Here is a 26781-nt window from a genome sequence, read left to right on the forward strand (position 1 = left end):
TCATCCTTGTGCAGACCCCAAATCTGGGGAGGGGGGCAGGGAGGGAAAGGTCGGGGGGGGGGTCCAGGACCCCTGAAAGGCCCCCCCGAGGTTCCCCCTCCCCCTTGGGGGGGGTCCCCCAGGAGGGCTCATAGGGAGGGGGGGTCTGGGGGATTTTGGGGGGGTTTAGGGAGGAGGTTTGGGGGGGGGTTGGGTGGTTTGGGGGGTTTTTGGGGGGGGTTTTGGGGGGGTCTCGGGCCCCCCCCCCCTCACTCACCAGTTTCCCGCAGGTCTCGCAGGACCCCGCCCGAAGCCCCCGCAGCTCCCGGAAATTGTGGGGGGGTCCCGGGGGGGGTCCTTGGCTACAGCGCAGGAAATAATCCAGGACCTCCCCCCGGCTGAGCCCCCCGTCCCTGGGGGGGGATACGGGGGGGTCAGGGGTCACGGGGGGTCTCATTTTTGGGGGATTCTGGGGGGGTTTTGGGGGTCCCCAGGGGGGTTTTGGGGGTCTCTGGGGGTCTCACATGTCGGTGTCCAGCTCCCCCAGGGGGGGCAGGTGAGGGAAATTTTCCCGCACGATCCCAAATTCCTCCACCGAGATCCGCCCGTCCCCGTCCACGTCGAAATTCCGGAAAATTGACTGAAACCCCCCCCCAAAAAAAAAAAAAGTCACCTCGGACCCCTCCGAGACCACCCTGGGACACCCCAAATGTCACCTCGGACCCTCCCTCCTCCCACTCAACCCCCCCCGGACCCCTCGAGGTCTCTTGAACCCAAAATTCTCACCACGGACCCCATCCCCCACCCTTCGATCCCTCCAGGTCCCCCCTCCCCAAATCCCCCCAGACCCCCCCCACGACCCCCTCACCTCCACAGCTGCTCCAGGCGGGGTCGCAGCCCCTCGGGGTCGGGGGCCGGGGGGGCTCGGGCAGGACCCAGCGCTCGGGGGGGAGGGCGGGGGGCAGCTCCGGGGGGGGCCCCGCCTGTGGGGGGAGGGGGAGACACGGGGGGGGGGGCTTCAGACCCCCCCCCAGTGCACGCTCAGAATTCCCCCCCCCTCCCCCCACCCCAAGGTGTTTCCCACGCCTCGTTTTCACACCCCCCCCATTTTACACCCCCTCCTCATTGTCCCCCTGCATCTCCATTCCCCCGCTCGCCCCCTCCCCATTCCCCCCTCTCCCCCTCCCCATTCCCCCCTCTCCCCCTCCCCATTCCCCGCTCCCCCCCTGCCGTTCCCTCCCCGTCCTCACGGGGGCGCTCTCGCGGGGCTCGCGCTGCAGCGACATCTGGTGGAGCTGCTGCTCGCTGGGCCCGAGCGCCAGCGACACCTGCGGGACAGCGGCGGAACTGCAGGGGGGGTCCCGGGAGCGGCTTTGGGGATCCCGGGAGGATTTTTGGGGATCCCGGGGGGGTTGTTTTGGGGTGGGTCAGGGGCGGTTTTGGGGGTCTCACCTCCAGCAGCCGCAGCAGGTCGGGGTGGGGGGGTCCCGGGGGGTCCCTGCTCGCGCCCCGCCAGCAGCGCCCCTTGCAGGGCGAAGCGAGCTCGCAGTTTATTGGGGTGGGGGCGCCCCGGGCCCCCCCAGTCCGGCAGCGCCGCCTCCAGCGACACCAGGTCCCGCAGGTGAACCCCGAGCGCCGGCACCCGGAAACCCCCCCGCGCCCCCCCGCGCCCCCCAGCAGGGCTCGGTAGCCGCGGTAATTCCCCCCCCGAGCCCACGGCCTCGGCCAGCTGTGCCCACAGCTGGAGGAGGGGGGGGGGGGGATATTGGGGTGCGGGGGGGTCACAAAGGACACAGGGACACAAAGACAGGGGGAGACACGGGGGGGACATTTTAGAACTGAGAAGAGCCGGGGGGGGGGACGGGACCCCCCACCCTGGACCCCCCCAGAACCCACAAAGACCTCCCGGACCTTCCTGTACCCACTGGGACCCCCCCAGGACCCCGCCCAGAAGCCCCCAAATACCCCTCACCACCCCCAGGACCCCCCCCAGAACCCCCCAAATACCCCTCAACACCCCCCTGTGCTCCAGGACCCCCCCCAGGACCCCACCGGGCCACCCCAGCACCCACAGATGCCCCAGGCCCCCCTTTGTACCCCCCGTGTGCCCTCTCGGGGACCCCCCCAAGTGCCCCCAGGACCCTCACCTGGATTAGGGGGGGGGTCAGCAGCACCAGGGTCCGGCGCAGCCGCGCGATGGAGCCGTGGCCGAGCCCCCCGACCACGGCCAGGAGGGAATTGAAATTGCGGAGCTCCAGGAGGCTCTGGGGGAGGTGGGGGTGGGGGGGAGATGAGGAGGGGCTGGGGGCAGCTCTGGGGGGGAGGGACTGTGGGGTGGGGTTATGGGGGGGTCTGTGGGTCAGGGGTCATTCCCGGGGTCGGTCCCGGGGGTCAGGGGGTCATTCCCGGGGTCAGTTTTAGGGGTCAGTTCCGGGTCTCACCTGTGCCAGGTGCAGGCACTGCCCCAGCGCCGCCGCGCGCTGCGGGGCCGCCAGGGGGCGCAGGACGCGCAGCTGCACCCAGCGGGAAATTCCATTGGACAGCGCCACCAAGCGGCGGAGAGAGGGAGAGCTCTCGGTGCCCGCGGAGCGCGCGAAGGAGCGAATGTCACCGAGCTGGGGACAGCGGGGACAGCGAGGGGACATCGGGGGGACATTGGGGACATCGGGGGACATTGAGGGTGACGGCAGGCGCTGCCCTGCTGCGTGACGTGGCGGGCGGTGGGTGTCACACAGGTGTGTCACACGCAGGTGTCCCCAGGTGTCACACACAGGATTGTCACACACACAGAGGGGTGTCCCGCGGTGTCCCCCAGGTGTCCCCAGCTGTCCTCAGGTGTCCCCAGCTGTCCCCCAGCTGTCCCCAGCTGTCCCCCAGCTGTCCCCCCAGCTGTCCCCCAGGTGTCCCCAGGTGTCCCCCAGCTGTCCCCCAGGTGTCCCCCCAGGTGTCCCCAGGTGTCCCCCAGCTGTCCCCCAGCTGTCCCCCAGCTGTCCCCCAGGTGTCCCCCAGGTGTCCCCAGCTGTCCCAGGTGTCCCCCAGCTGTCCCCCAGGTGTCCCCAGGTGTCCCCCAGCTGTCCCCCAGCTGTCCCCCAGCTGTCCCCCAGGTGTCCCCAGGTGTCCCCCAGGTGTCCTCAGGTGTCCCCCAGCTGTCCCCCAGGTGTCCCCAGCTGTCCCCCAGGTGTCCCCAGCTGTCCCCCAGCTGTCCCCCAGCTGTCCCCCAGGTGTCCCCCAGGTGTCTCACTCTCAGCCGGGCGAACCCGCGGTGTTCCAGGTGTGTCAGCAGCAGCGCCAGCTCTGGCGGCTCCAGCGGCTCCAGCAGCATCGAGAACCGCGGGCGGGGGGGGGCCACGACCCCCCCGGGGACCCCCGCGGGGACCCCCCCGGTGCCACCGCCATTGTCACCCTCGGCCTCGTCACCTTCGGCCTCGTCACCTTCCTCGGGGCTGCGCGCGGGGGGGGACACGAGTGGGCAAAGGGACAAAGGGACACGACCCCCGCCCCCCCCCGTGTCCCCCCCCTCACGTACAGGCTCTCCAGCCCCAGGGGGGTTTCGGGGTCTCCCCCCAGCGCCGCCCCCAATTCCCGCAGCCGCCCCAAAACCTGGGGGTCCCCCGAGAGCTCCCGCGGGAACGCCCGGATCCAGTACCTGGAGGGGGGGGGGGAGGGAAAAGGGGGTTCAGGGGGGACCCACAACTCTGGGGGGGTCCCCAGGGGGGTCCCCAGGGGGGTTTGGGGGTCACTCACCGCACCAAGTGGGCGACCTTGAGGCGCAGGGAGGGACCCTCGGCCGAGCCCCCCGACTCCTGCACCGTGCGGGGGGGTCAAGGAGCCTGCACGGGGGTTTGGGGGGTCCTGGGATTTGGGGGAGTTCGGGGGGGGAGGGCTCGGAGTGTTTGGGGTGTTCCAGGAGGTTTGGGGGGGGGGTCCCAAGGATGAAAGGGATTTCAGGGGGGTCCTGAGGGGTTTGGGGGAGTCCCCGGGGGGGTTTGGGGTGTCTCTGGGGGGTCCCGGGGGGTTTTGGGGTGTCTCTGGGGGTCCCCAAGGATATAGGGCCAGCAGCTTCCCGGCCACCTCGGCCTGGGGCAGGTACCAGGGATGCGTCGCCAGGAAGAGTCGGACGAGTTGGGGGTCCCGAACCTTCCCCTGCGCGTTCTGGAGGGGCGGGGGGGTCACCCCAAAAAACACAGAGACCCCCAAACCACCAACCCCCTCCCCAGATTTTAAGGACACCCCAAATTTCAGAACTCCCCCTCTCCCAAACCCCAAACCCCCAATTCCCAAATCCCCCCCAAATCTTCCCCCCGCAAACACAGGAACCCCCAAACCCAAGGGGTCCCCAAAATCCTGGAACCCCCCCCCAGACCTCAGGGACTCCCCAAAACCCCCCGGACCCCCCAAAATCGGGGTCCCCCCCACCGAAGGCATCGACGCAGCCCCTCAGAAGCTCGTCCAGGGTGGGGGCCTCGTCCAGGTCCAGGGAGCTGCTCATGGTGGGACCCCAAAACTGGCAGGGGGGGATTTGGGGGTGGGGTCAGCACCACAGACCGGCCACGACCCCCCCAAACCGGATCTGGGGGGTCCCGAGGGGTCCCCAAGTCCTGAGGGTCCCTTGGGCACCAAGGGGTGGTTGGAGGGGGCTGGAAGGGGTTTGGGGGGTCCCAGTTTGGGGGTCCCGGGAGGGGTTTGGGGGACTGGAGGGTCCTGGGGGTCTCCTTTAGGAATTCTGGGGGTGCTGAGGGCCCCAAACCCCCCTGACCCCCCCAAATTCCCCCCCGGGGTTCTGCACACCCCGATAAGGCGGCGCTTCCTGAGCGCCAATTCCGGAGAATCCCAGAGCTGGGGTGGGCACGGGACTGGGGGGACTGGGGGGGACTGGGGGGATACTGGGGGGATACTGGGGGCACTGGGACCGCGCTACCCCCGCAATGAGGGGAACTGGGAGCGTTGGAATGCGGGGCGCTGGAGAAACTGGGAGCACTGGGATGAGGTGACCCCGGGAAACTGGGAGCGCTGGGAGGGGGTTCTGGGGAGACACTCGGGGGGTCCCGCACTCTCCTATCCCCCCCCAACCCCGAGACCCCCCCCCAAAACCCCCCCGGGACCCCCCAGCCCAGCCCCACCTGCTCCGGCGGCCGCGGCGGTGGCGGGGAGGGCGCGGCAGGGGCGGAGCCGGAATTTGGGGGTCCGGGGGGGTTTTGGGGTGCCCCAGGGGGATGTGGGGGGCGGAGCCGGGGTTTGGGGGTTGCTGGGTGGGGCGGGGGCAGGGAAGTGGTTTGTGGTTCAACAGAAAAGGCGGTGGCGGCACCGCCCTGGGGAGGGGGCGAGGCCCCAAATTCCCCCTACCCCACCCCCCCCCCAAACCCCCCCCCCGGACACCCCAAATTCACCCGCGAGCCCCAAAAAGGCAGCGCGAAAAAAAAAGCCCGAATTTCTGTCATTTCTTTTTTTTTTTTTTTTTTTCTCCCTTAATTCCTTTAATTCTTTTATTTTTTTTTTTTTTTCATTTTTTTTAGGGAGGAACCCCCTCCCCCAAATTCCTCCCATCCCCCTCCCCAGAGGCCGAGCCCCCACCCAGGTCCCGCAGCCGTGGGGGAGGGAGAGGAGAGACCCCCACCCCAAATAAAATGAAAAAACCACCCAAACGAGCCCCAAAACTGCCCCAAATTCCGGGGATCCCCCTGGGGGGAGATTTGGGGGGCGGATTGGGGGGGGTCCCAGGTGTCGGGGACAGTTGGGGACCCCTCCCAAATTATAATTTAGATTTGGGGGGTTGGGGCTGAAGGCACAGGAGGTTCTGGGGGGGGTCCAAGTTTTTGGGGGCCCGGGGGGGGGATTTGGGGGGGATCCCGGGGGGGGATTTTGGGGGGGATCCCGGGGGGGATTTGGGGGGGATCCCGGGGGGGGATCCCGGGGGGGGATTTTGGGGGGGGTTCCCCACAATTCGGGGGCGGGGATTGCGTTACCGGGGCTGAATTTGGGGTATTTTGGGTGGGGGATTCAGGGGTGCCCTGTACGGGGGGGTCTGGGGGGGGGTCCCGGGGGGGTCCCCGTTATTCCCGGGATTCATCGGGCGCGGGGATTCGCTGCCGGCTGGGCTCGCACCCCCAAATCTCCCTCGCGTACTGAGCGATCGTTCGGTCACTCGAGAATTTCCCCGCGGCCGCCACGTTCCGGATCACGGCCCGGGTCCATTCCCGGGGGTTCTGGGGTGTCCGGGGGTGGGGAGGGGGCGTCAGGCCGGGGGGAGACCCCAAAATGCACCCCCAGACCCCCCCCCGTGTCCTCACGGACACCCCCAGACCGCCCTGCCCCCCCCTCCCCCCGCGGGGTTTTGGGGTTCCCCTCCTGCTCCCAGACCCCTCCCCACAATACCTGGGGACCCCCCCCCCATTTCCTCCTCGTGGAATTTTGGGGACCCTCGACCCCTCTGTGCCCCCTCCCGGCTTTTGGGACCCCCCAAAATCGTGCCGGGGCTTTTGGGGAGGGTCCCGTTTTTTGGGGGGGGGGGGGGTCGGGTCTCTTTGGGGGTCACTTGGGGGATGTTTTTTGGGGGGTGGGGGTCTCTTTTTGGGGAGGGGTCCCCACCTTGTAGAGCGCGCTGACTTTCTCCTGGCACTTCACGTACGCCTCGTAATCCGCGAACACCTTAAACCTGGGGGGGGGGGGGGGCAAAACCGGGAGGGGTCACGGGGGGAACCCTGGGGGGGGGTCCGGGACCCCAATCGCGATATGAAACCCCCCCCCCAATCGCGATATGAACCCCCCCCATCGCGATTTGAACCCCGATATCCCTCACCCAACCCCCCCCCCCCAACCCCCCATCACCCCCCTCCCCTCTCCGCCCCCTCTGTCGCGACTCCGCCCCCTCTGTCGCGACCTGTCGTGGTTCATGAGCATGTTGACGATGTCGCGGAACAGGTCGGGCTGGCGGGGGCTGAAGAAGCCGGAGCTGAGCTGGTCCACGGCCTGGCGGAGCTCGGGCAGGCGATCGTAAAACTCCTGAGCGCGGTACCTGGGGGGGCGGGGGGGAGGTTCAGGGGGGTCCTGGGGGGTCCTGGAGGGGTTTGGGGAGGATTTGGGGGGGATTTGGGGAGGTTCTGGGGGGGTTGGGTGCCATGGAGGGGGTCCATGGGTGCCCCGGTCACTCTGGGGGCGCAGCGGGGGGGTCCCCCCGAGACCCCCACCCCTTCCTGTCGAGCTCCTCGACGTCGGGCACCCTCATGCCGAAGATGAAGAGATTCTCCTCGCCCGCCTCCTCCGCCATCTCCACGTTGGCGCCGTCCATGGTGCCGATGGTCAGAGCCCCGTTCAGCATGAACTTCATGTTGCCCGTGCCCGACGCCTCCGTGCCCGCCGTGGAGATCTGCTCCGACAGGTCCGCGGTCCGGGATCACTGCGGGGGGGGGGCAGAGGGGCGATATCGGGGTTATATCGGGAGATATCGGGGTGTATCGGGGGGATATCGGGGTGTATCGGGGCGATATCGGGTGTCCTGGGGTTATATCGGGAGATATCGGGGTGTATCGGGGCGATATCGGGAGATATCGAGGTGATATCGGGGGGATATCGGGTGTATTTGGATTCTATTGAGGGATATCGGGGTATATTTGGGTTATATCAGAGGATATCGGGGGATTATCGGGTGTCCTGGGGTTTTATCGGGGATATCGGGGTTATATCGGGCGATATTGGGGTTATATCGGGGATTATCGGGGGTTTTGGGGTCCAGGAACAGAACCCTCAGGGGGGATTGGGGATTTCAGGGCAGGGTCAGGGGATTTGGGGGCTGTTCGGGGGAAGGTTTTGGGGGTTTTTGGGGTTCAGTGGGGAGGTTTTTTGGGGGTCCAGGAAGGTTTTTTTGGGGTCCCCCACCCTTCTCGGCCAGCGACACCCGGTAATTCTCCAGGAACAGAACCCTGAGTCTGTCACCCACGGCCGGGTCCTGGTTCACCACGTCCCCGATGGCCGTGACCAGGCGGATGATCATCTTGGCCATGTGGTAACCGGGGGCGGCCTGGGGGGCACCCCAAAACACTCAGGGACCCCAAAAAACACAGAGGGACCCCCCCTCAGAGACCCCAAAACCACACAGGGACTCCCCCCCAGAGACCTCTGACCCCTCACCCCAAACCCAAACGGAGCCCCTGAAAACCTGAGAACTGAGCCCCCCAAACCCCCCAAAAAACCAACCAAAAAATCCCCAATGAACGCCAAAAACAGCCCCCGAGCCCCCCCCAAAAATACCCAAAAACCCACCCAAGTAACCCAAGAAAAAGAGAAAAAAAATCCCCCCCAAAAAACAAACACAAAACCCCCACCAAAGCTCCTAAAAAAATCCCCCCAAAACCACCAAAATACCCCCCAAAAAAACCCTAAAAACCCCAAATCCCCCCAAAATCCCCCCCAAACCCCCTCACCTTGCCCCCGATCATGATGGTTCGGGGCAACGAACGGTTTCCCGGGGTCCTTCTTGATCCCTGAAATTTGGGGGGAGGGGGGAACCCCAAAATGGAGGGAGGGGGGCACGAGTGAAGGGAGATCCTCCCAAATCGGGGAGGGGTCCCGGGGGGGTCCCAGAGGGATTTTGGGGGGATTTTTGGGGGGAGTCCCAGGGGTTTGCCAGGGTTAGGTCCGGAAGGGGGGATTTGGGGGTTTCTAGGGGGGGTCTCCCAGATTGAGGAGGGGTCCCGGGGGTGGGTTTGGGGTCCCGGGGGGGTTTTGGGGACCCCCACTCACGGTTGTAGAGGGTGATGACGTGCAGGAATTGGGGGGGTCCCAGGGGCTGGATTCAGTTCGTGTTTTCTCAGGGGAGTTTTCGGGGGATTTTGGGGGGGTCTCCCAGGTGAGGAGGGGGTCTCGGGGGGTTTTGGGGACCCCCACTCACGGTTGTAGAGGGTGATGACGTGCAGGCAGTTCAGCAGCTGCCGCTTGTACTCGTGGATTCTCTTCACCTGCACGGTCAAAGAGCGAGGCCGGGTTCACCCGCACCCCCGACACCTTCTCCAGGTACGCCGCGAACTTCACCTTGTTCTCCTGGAACACAAAAAAAAAAAAAGGGGGCTGGGGGCTCGGCCGGGACCCCCCTGAGCCCCCCAGGACCACCCCCCACCCCCCAACCCCCCGTACCTGCTTGACCTTGGCCACGTCCCGGATGAAACTTTCGTCATCCACAAAGTCCCGGAGCCGCCGCAGCTGATCCAGGTCGGACACGAAATCCTCCCCGATGCGCTGCGAGAGAGAGGGAGCGGCAGGTGAGGCCCAGGTGAGGCCCAGGTGAGCCCAGGTGAGCCCCGGTGATCCCCAGGTGATCTCACCTGCGCGATGACCTCGGCCAGGCCGGGGTTGCACATCACCAGCCAGCGCCTCGGGGTGATGCCGTTGGTTTTGTTCTGGAACTTGTGGGGCTCCAGTTGATAGAAATCCTTGAACCTGGGGGGGGGGACAGAGGGGGGACATGGGGACACCTGGATGGGGACACCTGGATGGGGACTGGGGTGGGAATTTGGGGGTTCCGCAGCCGACCCTGCACGAGCTGTCCCCAAGGATCCAGGTGACAGCTCGGGGGGTGGCACCGCAGAGCGGGGAGGGGTCGGGGGGATTGGGGGGCGGCACGGGGGGGGTCGTACACGCTGTCCTTGAGGATCTGGGAGTGGATTTCGGCCACGCCGTTGACGGCGTGGGAGCCCACGATGCACAGGTGAGCCATGTTGATGCGCTTCACCGCGCCCTCCTCCACCAGCGACATCCGGCGCAGGCGGTCCAGGTCCCCGGGAACTGCGAGTACACGCGCTGGGGGACGGGAAAAGGGGCTGGGGGCGACCTCGGAGACACAGAGACCCCCCCAGAGACCCCCTAGGGACAACCTGAGACCCTCCAGGGACACCCCCCCCCCCCAGTGCCACCCCATCAGGGACACCCTGAGACCCCCCAGTGCCATCCCAAGGGACGTCGGAGCCACAGAGACCCCCCCCAAGGACACCCTGAGACCCTCCAGGGACAGCCCCAGGGACCCTCAAGGACCCCCAGAGACCCCTCCAGTTGTCACCCCCAGGGACACCAGACCCCCAGAGACCCCCCCCAGGGACAGAGCACATCGAGGACACCTCCAGGGACACCCTGAGACCCCCCGGGACACCGCCCCTCCTGAGACCCCCCCCAAAAATCACCCAGGGGTGCCACACGGAGCTGTCAGGGACACCCCCAAACCCCGCAGGATTTGTTCCCAAACAACCCCGCCTATCCAGGCTCTCTCTATCCCCAAAACCGCGGGGGTCTCCACCCCTCACGACCCCCCCCGACCCCCCCAAACCCACGCACGTCCAGGAAGCGCTGGTTGATCTCGTAGATGAGCTCCAGGTGCCGCGGCAGCAGCGACTCGAGCAGGTGAACGGGCCAGCGCTCCAGCGCCTCGGGCAGCACCGTGTGGTTCGTGTAGGCGCAGGTGCGCACCGTGATGTCCCACGCCTGGGGGTGGGGGGGGACACGTGGGGACACCCCCGGAGTGACCACAGCGACCCCACCCCCCCCAATCCCCCCTAATCCCCCCCCCCCAATCCCGCACCGCACACCTGGAGGAGAACCCGGAATGCAGAAGCCACGTGACCAGCAGGTTTTGGGGATCCCCCCCGCCCACCCCCTTGGTTTTGGGGGGGGGTCCTGCTGTGTCACCCCCTCACCCCTGCGCTCACCTGATCCCATCCCAGCCGCTCCTCGTCCACCAGGATCCGCATCAGCTCGGGGATGGCCAGCGAGGGGTGGGTGTCGTTCAGCTGGATGGCGACCTGAGGTGGGCGGGGGGCGACGGGAGGGGTCAGGGGGGGTTCGGAGCGGGGGTTTTGGGGGGTCCAGGGAGGAGTTTCGGGGTTCACCTTGTCCGGGAAGCCGTCGAAGGATGTTCGCACGGGGTCTCGGCTGCCGAATTTGGCGGATTTGAAGCGCCGGACGATGTCGTGGAGCGTGGCCGCCACCACGAAATATTCCTGCTTCAACCGCAGCTCCTTGCCCTCGAAAAACTGCCGAGAGACCCCCGTGAGACCCCAAAACCCTCCCCCATCCAAAAATTGGGGGTGCCCCCTCGTGAGACCCCAAAACACCCCCCCCAAAACCCCTTTCCCACGAAAACCTGGGGGGTGTTCCCCCTGCGACCCCCAGAACAGCTCCCCAAAATCCCGTCTACCTCACAAAACCCGGGGTATCCCCCCCGTGAGACCCCCCATAAGGATCCCCAGGACCCCCCCCCCCCCGTGATTTTGGGGGTGTTTTTAATGCTCTCAGCCAGGTTTGGGGGTCCCCCCCGCTCCCCCCGTTTCTCACGTTATCGTTGGGGTACAGCACACGGGAGATGTTCTCGGCCAGGTTCCGATCCAGCACGGCCTGGACGTAACCCCCGACATTGACTGGGGGGGACAGGGGGGGTCAGGGGGGACCCCCGAGGTGGGGGGACCCCGAGTGGGGGTGCTCAGGGATGAGGGGTTTGTTCGGGAGCGGGTGGGGGGGTCTGGGGGGCCCTAAGAGGAGAATTTGGGGGTGTGGGGTGGGAAAAGGAGGGGTTGGGATGGGGATAAGGGGGAGGATCGAGGGGGAATTTGGGGTCTTGGGGGGGCCTGAGGGGGGCAGGGAGGGGATTTGGAGTTCCGGGGGTGAACTTGGGGTGGATTTGGGGTGGATTTGGGGTGAATTTGGGGGGTTTGGGGTGGATTTAGGGGGGATTTGGGCACTCACAGTCCTTGAGGTTGAAGTCGTTGGGGGCCCGCGCTGACCACAGGCGCAGGGTGTTCACGGTGTTGTTGCGGTAGCCGGGGACAGGTGTGTCATAGGGCAGGGCCAGCACCACCTGTGGGTGACACCTGAGCGTGCCAGGGACCCCCCGAAACACCCCCAGACCCCCCAAAATACCCGCGAAACATCCACCTCACCTGTCCCTTCACACACCTGGACGTGTCACCTGTGCCTTACCTGCGTGTCCATCCACCTGGCGCCGCCAGGCCCGTGCTCCACGCGCCCGTAGAAGTGAACGGGGATCGTGTACTCGGGCCGGGCTTTCTCCCAGGGGTTCCCGTAGCGCAGCCAATCATCGGCTTCTTCCACCTGGGGGGAGGGTCCCAAACACCTGAGACCCCTCCCCTTCAAACCCCGCCCCCCCCCCCGGAGATCCCCCCAAACCCTCCCTCGGTGTTGTCGTCCAGGGGGAGGGCACCCAAAAACCGCCACCCCCCCAAATGCACCGGGACTGGATGATCCCCGGGACCCCCCGGGACCCCCCCGGGACCCCCCCCGGACCCCCCGGGACCCCTCGGGACCCCCCCCCGTACCTGCCACCCCCCCGCGATTCTCTGGTTGAAGATCCCGAACTCGTAGCGGATCCCGTAGCCGTAGGCGGCGAGTCCCAGAGTGGCCATGGAGTCCAGGAAACAGGCTGGGGACACAGGGGACACAGGGGACATTGGGGACACAGGGGACATTGGGGACATTGGGGACATTGGGGACATTGGGGGGACATTGGGGGGACACAGGGGACACAGGGGACATTGGGGACACAGGGGACACAGGGGACACAGGGGACATCGAGGGGACATTGGGGGACATTGGGGACACTGGGGACATTGGGGACATTGAGGGGACATTGGGGACACAGGGGACATTGGGGACATTGGGGACATTGGGGGACACTGGGGACATTGAGGGGACATTTGGGACACAGGGGACACTGGGGACATTGGGGACATTGAGGGGACATTGGGGACACAGGGGACATTGGGGCCATTGGGGACACAGGGGACACAGGGGACATTGAGGGGACATTGAGGGGACATTGGGGACACTGGGGACACAGGGGACACAGGGGACATTGAGGGGACACTGGGGATATTGGGGACATTGGGGACATTGAGGGGACACAGGGGACATTGAGGGGACATTGGGGACATTGAGGGGATACAGGGGACACTGAGGACACTGGGGACACTGGGGACATTGAGGACATTGGGGGGACATTGAGGGGACATTGGGGACATTGGTGGGCTCTGGGGGTGGGGGGGCAGGCATGGAGAACAGGACACAAACTGGGGGGGGGGGGGGGGCAGGGGGATGTCCCTGGGGACATTGGGGACATTTGGGGACACGGGGGGAGCAGAAGGATCGCGGGGAGACCCCGGGGACTGGGACCACGCTGGGGACGGGGCTGTCACCGAGAGGACAATCAGGGACATCCCGGGGACCGGGGGGACATCGTGGGGACATCCCGGGGACCATGGACACCGCGGGACCCCCTCCAGCCCCTTGGGGACCCCCTTGGGGACCCCCCCGCACCTGCCAGGCGCCCCAGGCCGCCATTGCCCAGCCCCGCGTCCTCCTCGATCTCCTGCAGCTCCTCCATGTCCAGCCCGAGCTGGGGACGGGGACAGCACAGGAGGGGTTGGGGAGGGGGGGACCCCAAAACCCCCCGAACCCCCCCCCCCCGTCTCCTCTCTGCCCCCCACCCTCCGCATTCCCCCCCATCCCATCCCATCCCATCCCACCCCCCCAAATCCCGCTGTACCCGCAGGGACAGCCGCGCATCGCAGCCCCTCAGCAGCACCCCAAGACCCCTCCCCAGCCCCCCCAAACCCCCCCAGGACCCCCCCCCGTGTCCCCCCCACCTGGTAGAGCGCCTCGTCGCAGCTGCTCTGGAGCCCCAAGTTCACCATGGTGTTGGTCAAGGTGCGCCCCATGTAGAACTCCAGGGACAGGTAATAGATGCGCTAAAAGGGGGGGGGTCAGGGGGTTATGGGGGGGTCAGGGGGTTCCGGGGGTGTCCTGGGGGGGGGTCACGGCCACCCCCGCGCCCCCAGGTGACCCCCCCCGGCCCCGCCGCCCCCCCGCTATCCGGTGTCGGGATTAAATGGCAGGGCCGGGGCAGCGGGAAAGGTCAGGATAAATTTAACTGGGGAAGGGCAGGGGGGGCAGGAACCCCCCCAGTCCTGACCCCCCCTCCCCGAAATGTACCCCCAAAATCTGCACCGGAGACCTCCCCAAACCTGCAAAGACCCCAAACCCACAGCCCCCCACCCCCTCAGCCCCGGTTTCTGGGGACCCCCCCCCACATTGGGGGTGTTCTCACAGCAGCTCTGTTGGGCACGGAGCCCCCCAGGAACCCCTAAACCCCTCCAGGACCCCCCAAAAATCCCCCCAGGAGCCCCCCAAATCCATCCAGGACCCCCCCGAACCCCTTTTTCCCCACCTGGGGGTCCTTCTGTTACAGCACTGCTGTGTCTGCAGTCCCCAGACCCCACCAGGACCCCCCTCAAACCCCCAGGACCCCCCCTTTTCCCCCATTTCGGGCTCCTTCTGTTACAGCACTGCTGGGTGTGCAGCCCCCAGACCCTCTCAGGACCCCCCAACCCCCCCCCCAAATCCCCACCTCGGGCTCTTCCTCACGGTGGCACCGCTGGGTCTGCAGCCCCCAGACCCCTCTAGGACCCACCAGGAGCCCCCCAAATCCCCCTCAAACCCTCTTAGGACCCCCCAAATCCTCTCAGGACCCCCTCAAACCCTCTCAGGACCCCCCCAAACCCTCTCAGGACCCCCCCAAATCCCCCCCAAACCCTCTCAGGACCCCCCCAAATCTCCCCCAAACCCTCTCAGGACCCCCTCAAACCCTCTCAGGACCCCCCCAAATCCCCCCCAAACCCTCTCAGGACCCCCCCAAATCCCCCTCAAACCCTCTCAGGACCCCCCCAAGCCCCCCAGACCCCCACCTTGGGGTCCTTCTCGTAGTAGTACTGCTGTGTCCGCAGCCAGCGCCCCACCAGGTGGTCGCGCACGGTGTGCGCCAGCGCGAAGTAATAATCGCGGGCTGTCGCGACATTGCGATCCTTGACCAGGGTGAAGTGCAGGTGCCGGTTGAAGTTGCGCTTCAGCTCGCCCACGTTCTCGGGCCCCGCCAGGCCCCGCACGCTGATCTGTCGCCGCCGGTCCTCGTCGCTCAGCGGTCGCGACATGGCGACAGAGATTGCCTGGGGGAGGTCACTGCAGAGTCCGAGGGGAGTTTTTTTATTTTGGGGAGGGGGCTGCAGCCGGCTGGGTGGGGCTTGGGGGGGTTGGGTTTTGGGGTTTGTTTTCGTGGGGGGCTGCGGAGAGCTCCGGGTTTTGGGGGTTTTGGGTTTGGGGGCTCCGGGCCGGGGGCGGTGGCTGAGGCGCCCCGGGGGCTTTGAGCGAGCGGCTGTTGAATATTCATGAGGAGGGCGGGGCTCGGATGGAGCCACGCCCCCCAAAGGGATCAAATTTAATTATTCACAAGGGGCGGGGCTCTAATGAAGCCACGCCCACACCCGCATATAATAAACAGCTCATTAATTATTCGCGAAAGGGCGGGGCTCAATGCGCGCCCCGCCCTCTTATGAATCGGTAATTAATTATTCATGAGTGGGCGGAGCTTGAGCGCCCTTGGGGGGGGCTCAGACCCCTCCCGAGAAAACGGGGGGGGGGGGGTGGTCCCGAATAACGCTGGGGGAGGGGTGGGGGGGGGGGGTCTCTGTGTGTCCCCACTCGGGGGGGGGGATCCTGGGGGGTCTCCCGAGGATTAGGGGGGCGGGGTCTGTGTGTTTTTGGGGGGTTCTGTGTGTTTTTTTGGGGGGGGTCCGTGTGTTTTTGGGGGGGGTTCTGTGTGTTTTTGGGGGTCCGTGTGTTTTTGGGGGGGGGTCCGTGTGTTTCTGGGGGTCTGTATTTTGGGAGGGGGGTCCCCGCGTGCTCTCCCCCCCCCCCGGTAACCGGATCGGTCCCTGAAGGTCGCGACATTCTCGGCGACATTCGCGGTGACCTCGCGGCTGAGTGACGGCCGCAGGGGGTGGGGGCGGGGCGGGGGGGCTCCGGTTTCACGGCGGGGGGGGGGGAGGGGCGGGGGGGAGGGGACACGGTGAAACCCGACCCTGGTGACGCGGGGGGTGGGGGGGGGGGACACGACACGGACACGAAATGAGGGGGGGCCCAACGGGGGTCCCGCTCCTTTATTCATACACAAAAAAAGCGCGGGGGGAGGGGGCGTGGGGGGGGGGGCTCTACAAGGGGGAGATTTTTTTTTTTTTGGGGGGGGGGGGGAGGGGGCCCAGAACGAAGAGGGGGTAACACAGGAAAAGGGGACCCCGAGATTTATTTTTTTTTTGGGGGGGAGGGGGGGGGGGGCCTCAGGTTTGTGTCACTCCACGCCCCCCCCCCCACCTTGCAGACCCTCCCCCCCCCCCCCATCAGTGCCCCCTCCCCGCCCCCTCCTCAATTCAGGGGGGGGGTAAATCAATTCACGAGGTGGTCCCGGGGGGATCTGGGGGGGGGGGTGGAGGGGGGCACCCCAAAATCCATGAGTTCACGGAGGGGGGAGCGCCCCATTGTGGAACAGCCCACGGAGGAAAGGGGGAGGGGTCCCCACAATGGATCAGTCCCTCGGGGGGGGGGATCCCCACAATGGATCAGTCCCTCGGGGGGGGATCCCTGATGGTTTTAGGGGGTCCCCACAATGGATCAGCCCCTCAGGGGGGGGATCCCCACATTGGATCAGTCCCTCAGGGGGGGAGTTCCCCTGACATTTTTGTTTTGTTTTTGTTTGTTTTTTGGGGGGGGGGCTCCCCGCAGCGGCAGTGTCCGAGGCTCAGTTCTGGGGGGGCGGCGGGGGGGGGCGCGGGGGGCATGCCGAAGGGGGGCAGGGCGGGCACCCCCATGCCCATCATGGTGACGAAATTAGAAGGGTCCATGGGGGGGGGCGGCGGGGGGGGGGGGGGGGCGCGTACATCAGGCCCCCGGAGCCAGGAGGCGGCGGGGGGGGCGGGGGGGGCCCCGGGGGGCAGTGGGGGCTGAACCCCGGGGGGCAAAGGCACCATGGAGGGGCTGCCGGGGAGCGGGGGGGCCCCCGAAGAAGCCGCCCCCCCCCCCCGCCGCACCCCCCCCCGCCTGCTGCTGCCAGGGAGGGAGGGAGGCGCTGCCAGCGCTCGTGGTGGTCGTCGTATCTGTGAGAGGGGGGGAGGGAAAAAAAAGGGTTAATTAGCGCTGGGGTTAATTAGAGAGGACGGGGGATTCGTGTTAAAGGAGGCTGAGAAGGAGCCAGAGTGATCAGGGTGATTAAAGGTGGGGGTTGGGTTAATTGGGGACCCCTCCCCTCTTGTGCAGGGAATCCCCAAAAGGAGCAGCCCCGAGGGGGGGGGGTTCATTAGGGTTAGAGTTAATTAGGGTTAGGGTTAATTAATGGGGCCCCCCATCCCCATGGCTGAGCCCCTGGGGGGTTCATTAGGGTTAGGGTTAATTAGGGTTAGGATTAATTAGGGTTAGGGTTAATTAATGGGGCCCCCATCCCCATGGCTGAGCCCCAGGGGGGTTCATTAGGGTTAGGGTTAATTAGTGAGACGTTAATTAAAGGAATAACTCCCATTTGTGGGATACAACCCCCACCCCCTCCCCACCTTTCAAAGGAATCAACCCCTCCCTCCTCCCTCAGGGTAACAGGAAATGCCCCCAAACCCCCCCAAAATCCCCCCTGGACCCCCCCAGACTCACTTTGCTGCCAGGGCAAGGGGGTGCTGCTGCTGCTGGGGGGCGGCGGCGGCTGCTGCTGCCAGGGGGGGAGGGGGCCGGAGGGGGGGGGGCGGTTGCCCACCGGGCGGGGGGGGCGGCGGGGGCAGCATACCCAGCGGCGGCGGCATCATACCTGGGGGAGGGGGCAACATCGGGGGGGTCAGGGGGGGTTTGGGGGGGTCAGGAGAGTCAGTGACACAGGTATGGTAACCTGGGGGGGCAAAATCGGGGGGCTCAGGGGGGGTTTGGGGGGGGTCAGGACAGAGATGTTGTATTGGGGAGGGGGAATTTGGGGAGGGGTCTCACCTTTTCCCTGGTGCAGGCGATAGACCCCAGAGCCCACCGGCGCATTTCCCAGGTACTGATCTTGAGGGAATGAGAGACCGTGGCCTTAGGGATGGGGGGGAACCCCTCCCACCCCCCAAAAAAACCACCCCCACCCCCCAAAAACAACACCCCCACCCCCCCAAAAACGCAGCCTCAAAAATCCCCTTTCCTTCTCCAGGTTCACATCCCGAAATATTGCCTGGGAAAATCGATGTTCAACTCCCCCTTTTAACCCCGAAATCCTCACCTGCACATCCCCAAATCCACAGTTCCCCACCGAATTCCTCTTCCTCACCCCAAAATCCTCTCCCCCCACCCCAAAACCTTCCCAGATTGATGTTAAAAATTAAGAACGAGGTGAAATTTCCCCTTTTCACCCTCAAAATCCTCTCCCCCCACCACCAAAACCTCCCCAGCTCGACGTTAAAAATTAACAGAAAGTTGAACCCCCCCCCCCCTCTTTTCACCCCCAAAATCCCCCAGCCCCATTTCTCACCAATCCTCCCCATTTAAAGAGAGGCTGGCAGGGCCCAATTCTCCTTTTTTTTCACCCCCAAACCCCCCCCTTTCCCCAGCCCAAAGCCCCCTCCCCAGCCAGGATCGTCCGTACCCATGTGGTGGGGGCCGGGGTGCCCCGGGGGGTGCGGCCCCCCCCCCATGGGGGGGTGATGGGGCTGCATCCACGGGGGGGGGCCCGTTTGGGGTGTGCTGCAGGGGGTGCCCCCCGTGCCCCCCACCCATGCCAGCCATGGGGTGGGGGAAGCTGTGGGGACCCCCGGGCCCCCCCGGCCCCCCGTGCAGCCCCCCGTGGTAGGGGCGGTTCTCCGAGGGAGCCGAGCTCATCCAGGGGGGGCGGCTCTGGGTGGGGGGCAAAAAAAAATAAAAGGGGTTAGGGGGGGATAAAAGAGTTTTTGGGGGTCACAGGAGTTTGTGGGGTTAAAGGAGTTTGTGGGGTTAAAGGGGTTTGGGGGGGTTAAAGTGATTTGGGGAGGCCGATGTGCAGGGAGAGGGGCTTGGGGGGGGGTCACAGAAGGTTTTGGGGGGGTCACTTACAGGAGGGGTCACTGCTCCCCACACCTGTGTGGCTGCTGGACATGGGGCTGGTTTTGGGGGGGTGTTCGGGAGTAGGTGTGTGGATTTTGGGGGGTCACTCACCGGGAAGGGGGGCTGTTGTTTTTGGGATGTTCAGGGATAGGTGTGTGGATTTTGGGGGTGTTTTTGGGGGGATCACTCATGAGGGGAGGTCTGTTGTTTTTGGGGGTGTCGAGGGGCAGGTGTGTGGATCCTGGGGGCTCACACAGGTGGTTTTTTGGGGGGCTCACTCACCGGGGGGGGCTGGCCCCCAGCCTGGCTGGCTGCACGGTGGCTGCTGGACAAGGGGCTGTTGTTGTGGGCGGCGTTGGAGCTCACGGACACCGGGGCCTCGCCCAGCTCGGCCATCAGGGACAGGTACTCCTTGTCCATCCGAGCCTTGTCCTGAGCAGACTGAGGGTCCCCGGGCCTGGGGACACCGTGGGATGGTGAGAATGGAGGGGGCTGCACCCCCAAATCCCCCCCCAGCCCAATTCTAGGGGTCAGGGGTGGGCCCTGGGAAAAGCTCTGGGAGGGGGTTCAGGAGGGTTGAGAAGATTGAAGGGAATTTCATGGGGTTTTGGGAAAATCTCAGGGAGATTGGCAGGATCCCAAGGGGGGTTTTGAGGACTTGGGAGAATCCCAGGGAAGTTTGGGGAGGATTTGGAGGGGTCTGGGGAGATTTCGGGGCTGATTTAGGGCATCTCAAGGTTTGGGACGAGTCGAGGTCTCAGGGATTTAAGAAGCATTTGGAGAGAATTCTGAGGGGGATCTCAGGCAGAGGATCCCAGGAAGATCTGAGGGGTTTTCAGGGGACATTTAGGGAATGCCACGAGAGTCTGGGGGTTGGTTTTGGGGGGGTCACCTGGCGAACTTGCAGTCGGAGGCGATGTGCCCGGCCCCGCCGCACTTGGTGCACACCGTGGTGTTGGTGATGCTGCGAGTCTCGGTGCTCTGCCACGGCCTCAGGATCCTGGGGAGGGGGCTCAGGGTTATTTAAACACTCCAAGGGGGTCGTTTTTCAATGAATTAAGGGGGGGCGGGACCCCTCTGACCGGTTGTCATCCTCCCGCAGGGTCCCGTTGAGCCGTGCCAGCTCCCTCAGCTGCATCTTGCGCAGATCGTTCTGGTCCTCGGGGGTCTCGATGCCCTGCTTCAGGATGTTCCTGATCTGGGGGGCACAGGGGGCGTCAGACAGGGGGGCTGCACCTCCAAAACCCCGGGAAAGCCCTTCGGGGACACCCCCCAAACCTGCTCCACGGCTTTCTTGACGTTCTCCATGGTGTTGGCCGTGACGAGGGCGTGCAGGGGCTCGTCCTCGCCCGGCAGCATCTGCCCGTCCTTGCGGCCCACCTTGCCCTCCTTCACCGAGCCCTTGCCCCTGATCATGATCTTGGCGTTGCACTCCTTCTCGATGTTCTTCAGGGTGTTCCCCCTGGGAGCAGGAGGTGACACGGGGGGGGATTGGTGGGGGACACTCAGAGCTCACACAGAGCCCCCTCGTCCTCCTTCAGCCTTGCCCTGGCTTGGGATCCTCCGAGTTCTGCTTGGGGATTTTGGGGGGGGTCTCACACCCAGACCGGTGTGCTCAGGCTGGTTATGGACGTGGGTTTGTCATTAAACGCTCCTCTGTTAATTAGGGGGGATAACCCAGGCACTGAGAGGTGAGGGGACACCCACACTGGTCTGTGGGGACACCCACACTGGGCCGAGGGGACACCCACACTGGGCCGAGGGGACACCCACACTGGGCCGAGGGGACACCCACACTGGGCAGAGGGGACACCCACACTGGGCAATGGGGACACCCACACTGGGCCGTGGGGACACCCATACTGGTCTGTGGGGACACCCACACTGGGCAATGGGGACACCCACACTGAGCTGTGGGGACACCCACACTGAGCTGTGGGGACACCCACACTGGGCAGAGGGGACACCCACACTGGGCAGTGGGGACACCCACACTGGGCAGTGGGGACACCCACACTGGGACCCAGCAGCACCTCGGTGTTCTCAGGAGCTCCCCCAAGCTCCGGGGGTGAAGCTGAGGGGATCCCCCCCAAACCCCAGAGGCCTCCCACTCCCCCCAGGATGTCGGGGTGCCTACCTGGGCCCGATGAGGAGCCCCACAAAGTTGATCTCGGGGTACTCATCCTGCGGGATCATCACCTTGTCGCTCACCCGCGTCGCTGGTGGCCTGGGCGAGGACAAAAAAAAAAAAAAACCCCAAAAACCGGGAGTCAAACCCCAAAACTGGGCAGCACCAGCCCCGGATGAGGGTGTGGGGAGGGTCCCCCCTCACTTGTAGTCCGCGGGGGGCTTGAAGTCGGGGTTCAGGGGCCACCATCTCGGTGATGAGGTTGTGCCTCTCCTCCTCCAGCTTCTTGCGCGTGCGGAACTCGCGCGTGTTCAGGCGCTTCCCCTCGCTGTTGTAGATGGGCTCCGGGGAGGGGGGACCTGCTCCGGGGGGCGGGGGGTCACTGCGAAGCCCCCAGACCCCTCGGAGAGAGAGGAACCCCCTCCCCAAACCTCCCAGCCCCCGGGTGTGGGGTGGGGGGGTTTCCCCTCCCCATCGCTGTCGGTGATGGGGAGGGGGATGTGGAGGGGTGGGGAGGGGGTCAGGACCCCTCTGGGCTTGGGGGTTTGAACCCCCCAGACGCCCCCTCCCCAAACCACCACAAGCCTACCCCCCCCATGACCACCCTGTGCCACTGCCCCCACCCACCCCCAGGAGGGGATAATTGGGGGGGGGAGCATTAATTAGTGCCCAATTAAGGCCAGCAGAGCACAGCCCCCTCCCCCTCCCCAAACCAGCGACCCCCTCTTTGCCCGTTTCGGCCTCTGCTGGGTCAGGGTTTGGCCCCTTTGTCCCCCGGTTTTGTTGTTTCTCCCTGGCTTTGCCCCCGTTCCTGCTCCTTTTCTCCCTGCTGGTGCCCAGTTCTCCCCGTTTTTTTGTTGTTGTTGGTTTTTTTTGTTTGTTTGTTTGTTTGTTTTTTTGCCCAATTTCCCGGTTTCTAGGAGGAAAAGGTCCCTGTCTGGGGGGGCTTTGGCAGCCCCGGAGGGAAGAGTCAAGGTCGCTTGAGCTGAGCCGTGTCGGGGTGAGAAAATCAGATTATGATTAAAAATCAGAATTATCAGCGAGGAAGGAAAAAAAAAATAATAATAATTAAAAAAAAAAAAAAAAAAAAAAAAAAAAAAAAGAGTCAGAATCGCTCGGGTTTGGTTAAGTTAAATCGGCCCTTGGCTCCCCTCCCCCCCCAAAATAGCGAATTTTGGCAGCGGCTGCAAGAAGGGAAGAGATTAAGGCGGATCCTCCAAAAACAGCCGGCGCGGGCGACAGTCGAACCTGCCCCCGGTTTGGGGGGAAAAAGCGACTTTTCGGGGTTGGCAGCAGCCGGGTCCTCGGTGGAACTGCGACGTCACTGTCCCCGCTCGTGATTAATCGTTAATTCATTAATTCATTCATTAATTAATTAATTAATTTCCCCCCCCCCCAAACCAGCGCTAACGACGCCGCAGAGGGGGGAGCGGCCTCGGCCCGGGGCGCTGCAGGAGCAAGGCTGGGTTAGCTCGGGGGGCCTGCGCCCCCCCCAAACCTGGGAGACCCCCAAAACCTGGGGCTGGGTGTGTGGGGTGACCCCCACCCCCAAAACCTGGGGAAGGGGGGGGTGATGGGGGGGTGGGGGGAGCTGGAGGGTGTCCCCCGGCCCGGGACTCGGAAGGTGAGGGGTCCCTGAGGACACAGGGACCCCCCCCAACCCCGGAGTTGGGGACCCCCACAGAGCTGGGGACCCCCCCCCATCAGAGCAGGGGGTCCCCCAGAAAAAACGGGGCCAAAAGAGGCGGAAAAGGTGAAGAGAAGGAGGGGGGAGGGGGGGGAATTTGGCCCTTCGCAGGTAATGGCAGCTCTGCCCCCCCCCCCAGAGCCAAATTGGGGTGAAAAAGGGGGGGAAAGGAGAGGGGAAAAGGGGGTGCAGAGGGGGCTGGGGCCTCCTGAAACCCCCAGAGCTCATTAAGCCACCACCAGCACGGTAATTAATCCGCAGCTAACGAGGCTCACAAAGGTGCAGAGAGCAGCACCCCCAAACTCAGGATAAACACCCCAAAATGAGATTTTGGGGGGTGGGGGGGGGTTCAGAGCAGCACCCCCAAATCCAGAGAGAGGAGGAGGAGGTGGGGGGGGTCCCGACCTGTCCTGGGATTTTTATTTTTATTTTGGGTGGGGGGTGATGAAGGGGGGGGGAGGGGGCACACCCAGGGGTCTCCCGTGCTCTGCTCGAGGCTCACGGGAGGAGGGGGGAGATGGGGAGGGGGGTGCCCAGGTTTTGGGGGGGCCCGGGAGGGGGCAGGGCAGGGGGGGGAGGTCCCGACCTGTCCTCGGGGTTAGGGGGGATGCCCAGGTCTCCCGTGCGCAGTTTGCGGGTCAGGTCTTCGATCTGCAGTTGCACTGGAAGGAACCCGGTCCCGGAGAGGTGAGAGAGACACAGTTACAAAACACCCACATTTTACCCGCCCCCCAAAAAAAAAAAAACAAACTAAAAAAAAATAAATAAATTCCTCCCTCAAATCCTTCCTGTCTCAGCCCGGCTCGGCCGGGTTAAAATTCATTTTTGTTGTTGTTTTTTTATTTTTATTTTTTTTTCTCTCTACCTACACCGGCTCCAAAAACAGGCATTAGTGCCCTAAAACCAAATGGTTACGGTGAGAAAAAGCAGGTGTTGTTACCTAAAATCGACATTATTAGCAGAAAAATGCACCTTCTTAGCAATAACAGCAAGTTATCACCCCCCCACCCCCCCAAAAAAAACCAACATTGTTACCCCAAAAAACATGTTATTACCAAAAAAAGCAGGTTATGACAAAAGAAAAAAAATCACATCGTTATCAAAAAAAATCACAGGATTACCCAAAAAAAATGTAAAAGCACATTATTACCAAACCTCCTGGCATTCTTATGGAAAATCTAGATTGTTACCATAAAACCACACATTATTACCTAAAATAGAAGATTATCAGTAAAAAAAGGCATTATTTCCTAAAATACCACACTGATACCTAAAATGTGAGATTATTACTACAGAAGGTAAAAGTTATTACCTAATACAAGCACAGGTTTATCTAAAACAACCACAATTTTACCTAAAACGAGAGATTATTGCTAAAAAAATAAACATCGTCTAAAATAACCACGTTATTACTCAAAACACATGACTACGACTAAAAAAAGCAACTGTTATTACCTAGAACAGGAGATGTGATTAAACACAGTCATTATTACCTAAAGCACCTGATTGTTACTAAAAGTAAAGGTTATCACAAGAACGTTGTTACCTTAAAACACACACACAAAAAAAAAAAACACCTAAAAATACATTGTTACCATAAAGTGAAAGTGGTTAACCAAGAGATTGTTGCATTAAAATTATACATTTCCACCTAAACCTACAACGGAGTGCCCAAAATTGCAACTTTTGATTTAATTAACTTCCCCCCAATTCCCACGGGGGGCGGGGGTTCTGATCCCAAATCCTGGTGGGATTTTGATCCCAAACCGAGGGGGGTTTTAATCCAAAAATTTGGGGGTGTTACTGATGTGAGCCTTGGGTTTCTAATCCCAAATCTTGGAGGTTTAACCCCAGAATCCCGAGGGGGTTCTGACCCCAAACCCAGGGGGGGATTTTAACCCAAAACCTGCAGGTTCTGACCCCAAACCCTGGGGTGATTTTAACCCAAAACCTGCAGGTTCTGACCCCAAATCCTGGGGTGATTTTAACCCAAAACCTGCAGGTTCTGACCCCAAATCCTGGGGTGATTTTAACCCAAAACCTGCAGGTTCTGACCCCAAACCCAGGGGTGATTTTAACCCAAAACCTGCAGGTTCTGACCCCAAACCCAGGGGGGGATTTTAACCCAAAACCTGCAGGTTCTGACCCCAAACCCTGGGGTGATTTTAACCCAAAGCCTGCAGGTTCTGACCCCAAAATCCCATCTTCCCCCTAGACTCTTATGGATGCTCCTGCTCGCACCTGAGCCTCGGGAGGGTGGGCGAACAAATCTGACCCCAAACCTCGTGTCCTGACCCCAAACCCGGGCTCGGGGAATCCCAAACGCGCTCTTTTTGCCCCCAAACCGTTACCGATGTAGGCGCGCTCCTGCTCGCGGGTCAGCCCGGGCGGGATCACCGTGGGCATCCCCGGGATCACCGTCTTCTGCTCCAGCGAGTCCTGGTTCCAGCGGCTGCGCTTCCGCTTCCGCGGGAAATCTGCGGGGAAAACGCCGAGATTTGGGCAAACCCGGCAGCACAGACCCTTCCTGAGGGACACGGGGGGGTGCGGGGAGGGGGTTTTGGGGGTCCCGGGGTTGTTTTTGGGGGTCGCAATGAAGCGTTGTGGTGGCGGTGGGGATATGGGGAGGGGTCGCTGTTTCTGACAGGGGATCTGGGGGTGATTTTGGGGGTTTGGGGGTCGCGTTCCAAGGGCTCCCCTCGCCTCCCCGGGCTCCACCTTGGCCTCGCGTGTCCTGACACGTGTCGCGACCGGCGGGGGGGGGAACGAGAGAGCGGCGGGACCCCTGAACCGGGGGGATCAGAGCCCGGGGACCCCCAAATCAGGAGGGGTTACAACCCGGCGACCCCCAAATCGGGGGCTTACAATCTGAGGACCCCCCAGTCGGGAGGATTTAAATCCCTGACCCCCAAAACGGGGGGGTTATAGCCCGGGGACGCCCCCCAGACCCTTCCCGCGACCCCAACCCGGGCTTCGCTTCCTCCCGGGGGTCCCAAAAACGCCCCCGCTTCCCCGATGGTCGCCCCCCACCCCACGAACCCCCCGCTATCCCCCCCGCCCCGGGCCGTACCTGCCCTCCGGGGCTTGTGCGCGGCTCCCGCCCGTCCCCCCGCATCTCCCGAGCCGGCGCCCGCGCCCCCCGCGCCCTCCTCGGGCCGCGGCTGCTGCGGAGCCCCCGCGGGCTGGGGGGGGGCGGCGGGGGCGGCCGGCGGAGCCCCCGCGGGGGCTGCGGGCGGGTCATGGCCGGGCGGCGGCGACGGGAAGCGGAACTGCCCGTAAGGAGCGGCGGGCGGCGGCTGAGGGGCTGCGGGGCCGCCCGGGGGCTGCGGGGCCGCGGGGCCGCCCGGGGCCTGCGCAGGCGGAGGTGGCGGCGGAGGCGGCTGCGCCGGCGGCTGCGGCTGCGGAGGTGGCGGAGGCGGCGGAGGAGGAGGCGGCGGTGGCGGCAGCGCCGCGAAAGGGAAAGCGGCGGCGGCCATGGGGGCGCGGGGGGCGGCGGGGCCGGGAGCGGGGCCGGGCTGGGCCGCGCTCGCCCCGGTCGCCATAGAACGGCCCCCGTGCGGCCTTCGCGAACCTTCCACGCCGCCGCGCCGCGCGCGCCGCTCCGATTCGCTGAGCCGCGCGTCACTCAACAGAAGCGCACGCGTCTATTGGCTGAAAGAGCTGCCAATCAGAGCAGCTGCCGCGGGGATTGGCCAGCGGGCCGAAGCGAGGGCGGGGGCGGGCGCTGAGGCGCTGGCGGAGGGGATTGGCCGTCGGGGCCGTCGCTCAGGCGGAGCGCGGGGGAAGGGGGAGCAAGAACACGGAGCGGTAATTGGGTGGCGCGGCGGAGGGCGGGACACGCCGCGGGGGCTCCGCCGCCATTGGCAGCGCCACGCCCCGCCCTGCGCCCCCGGCGGGGGACAGCGGGAGACCCCGTGCCGGGCGAGAGTGACGTTCGCAGCAGACTTTGGCCGGGCGCAGCCGATTGGCTGCCTCCGCTGTCGCTCAAGAAAGACGCGCGCTGATTGGTCGAGCTGGGGCTGGAGGGCGGCGTGGAGAGCGGCCCGCCAAAACCTCTCGAGGAGCATCGCGGGATTCGCCC

General features: G+C 64.3%; 3 protein-coding genes and 1 long non-coding RNA gene across 4 annotated transcripts; all 4 read right to left on the reverse strand.

The window, feature by feature from the left end:
• Position 1: 1 nt before the first annotated feature.
• Positions 2-621, reverse strand: LOC148220582 (uncharacterized). The gene is made up of 3 exons (XR_015798726.1): positions 504-621; positions 257-392; positions 2-23 (listed from the first exon to the last, which is right to left on the reverse strand). It is a non-coding gene; the product is annotated as an uncharacterized LOC148220582 (long non-coding RNA).
• A 222-nt stretch (positions 622-843) lies between these two features.
• RASGRP2 (RAS guanyl releasing protein 2) lies at positions 844-5169 on the reverse strand. Its single transcript, XM_088155008.1, has 10 exons — positions 5100-5169; positions 4396-4483; positions 3724-3782; positions 3506-3625; positions 3221-3422; positions 2421-2594; positions 2127-2243; positions 1432-1720; positions 1230-1307; positions 844-962 (listed from the first exon to the last, which is right to left on the reverse strand). Exons 2-10 carry the CDS (start codon positions 4402-4404, stop codon positions 844-846), a joined length of 1167 nt encoding a protein of 388 aa, XP_088011134.1. The 5' UTR covers positions 4405-4483; positions 5100-5169.
• Positions 5170-5911: 742 nt separating this feature from the next.
• Positions 5912-15056, reverse strand: PYGM (glycogen phosphorylase, muscle associated). Its single transcript, XM_088155084.1, is given in 23 exon segments — positions 5912-6182; positions 6565-6631; positions 6857-6991; positions 7164-7363; positions 7365-7372; positions 7852-7993; positions 8397-8423; positions 8425-8456; positions 8864-8936; positions 8938-9012; positions 9106-9207; positions 9294-9408; positions 9606-9768; positions 10293-10443; positions 10668-10760; positions 10848-10991; positions 11293-11375; positions 11701-11812; positions 11935-12066; positions 12291-12394; positions 13288-13366; positions 13617-13718; positions 14715-15056. Coding segments are annotated over 23 exon segments (2535 nt in total). The 5' UTR covers positions 14958-15056; the 3' UTR covers positions 5912-6029.
• A 1339-nt stretch (positions 15057-16395) lies between these two features.
• On the reverse strand, positions 16396-26257 carry SF1 (splicing factor 1). The gene is given in 19 exon segments (XM_088155075.1): positions 16396-16724; positions 16727-16781; positions 16783-16880; positions 16882-16952; positions 17497-17585; positions 17587-17647; positions 17821-17880; positions 18452-18534; positions 18536-18699; positions 19168-19342; positions 19778-19885; positions 19968-20083; positions 20164-20347; positions 21023-21112; positions 21218-21252; positions 21254-21368; positions 23284-23362; positions 25052-25177; positions 25771-26257. Coding segments are annotated over 19 exon segments (2394 nt in total). The 5' UTR covers positions 26243-26257; the 3' UTR covers positions 16396-16511.
• Between the last annotated feature and the right edge of the window lie 524 nt (positions 26258-26781).

The sequence above is a fragment of the Sturnus vulgaris genome, chromosome 34, assembly GCF_052056855.1.
Source record: "Sturnus vulgaris isolate bStuVul1 chromosome 34, bStuVul1.hap1, whole genome shotgun sequence".
Lineage (NCBI taxonomy): Eukaryota > Metazoa > Chordata > Aves > Passeriformes > Sturnidae > Sturnus > Sturnus vulgaris.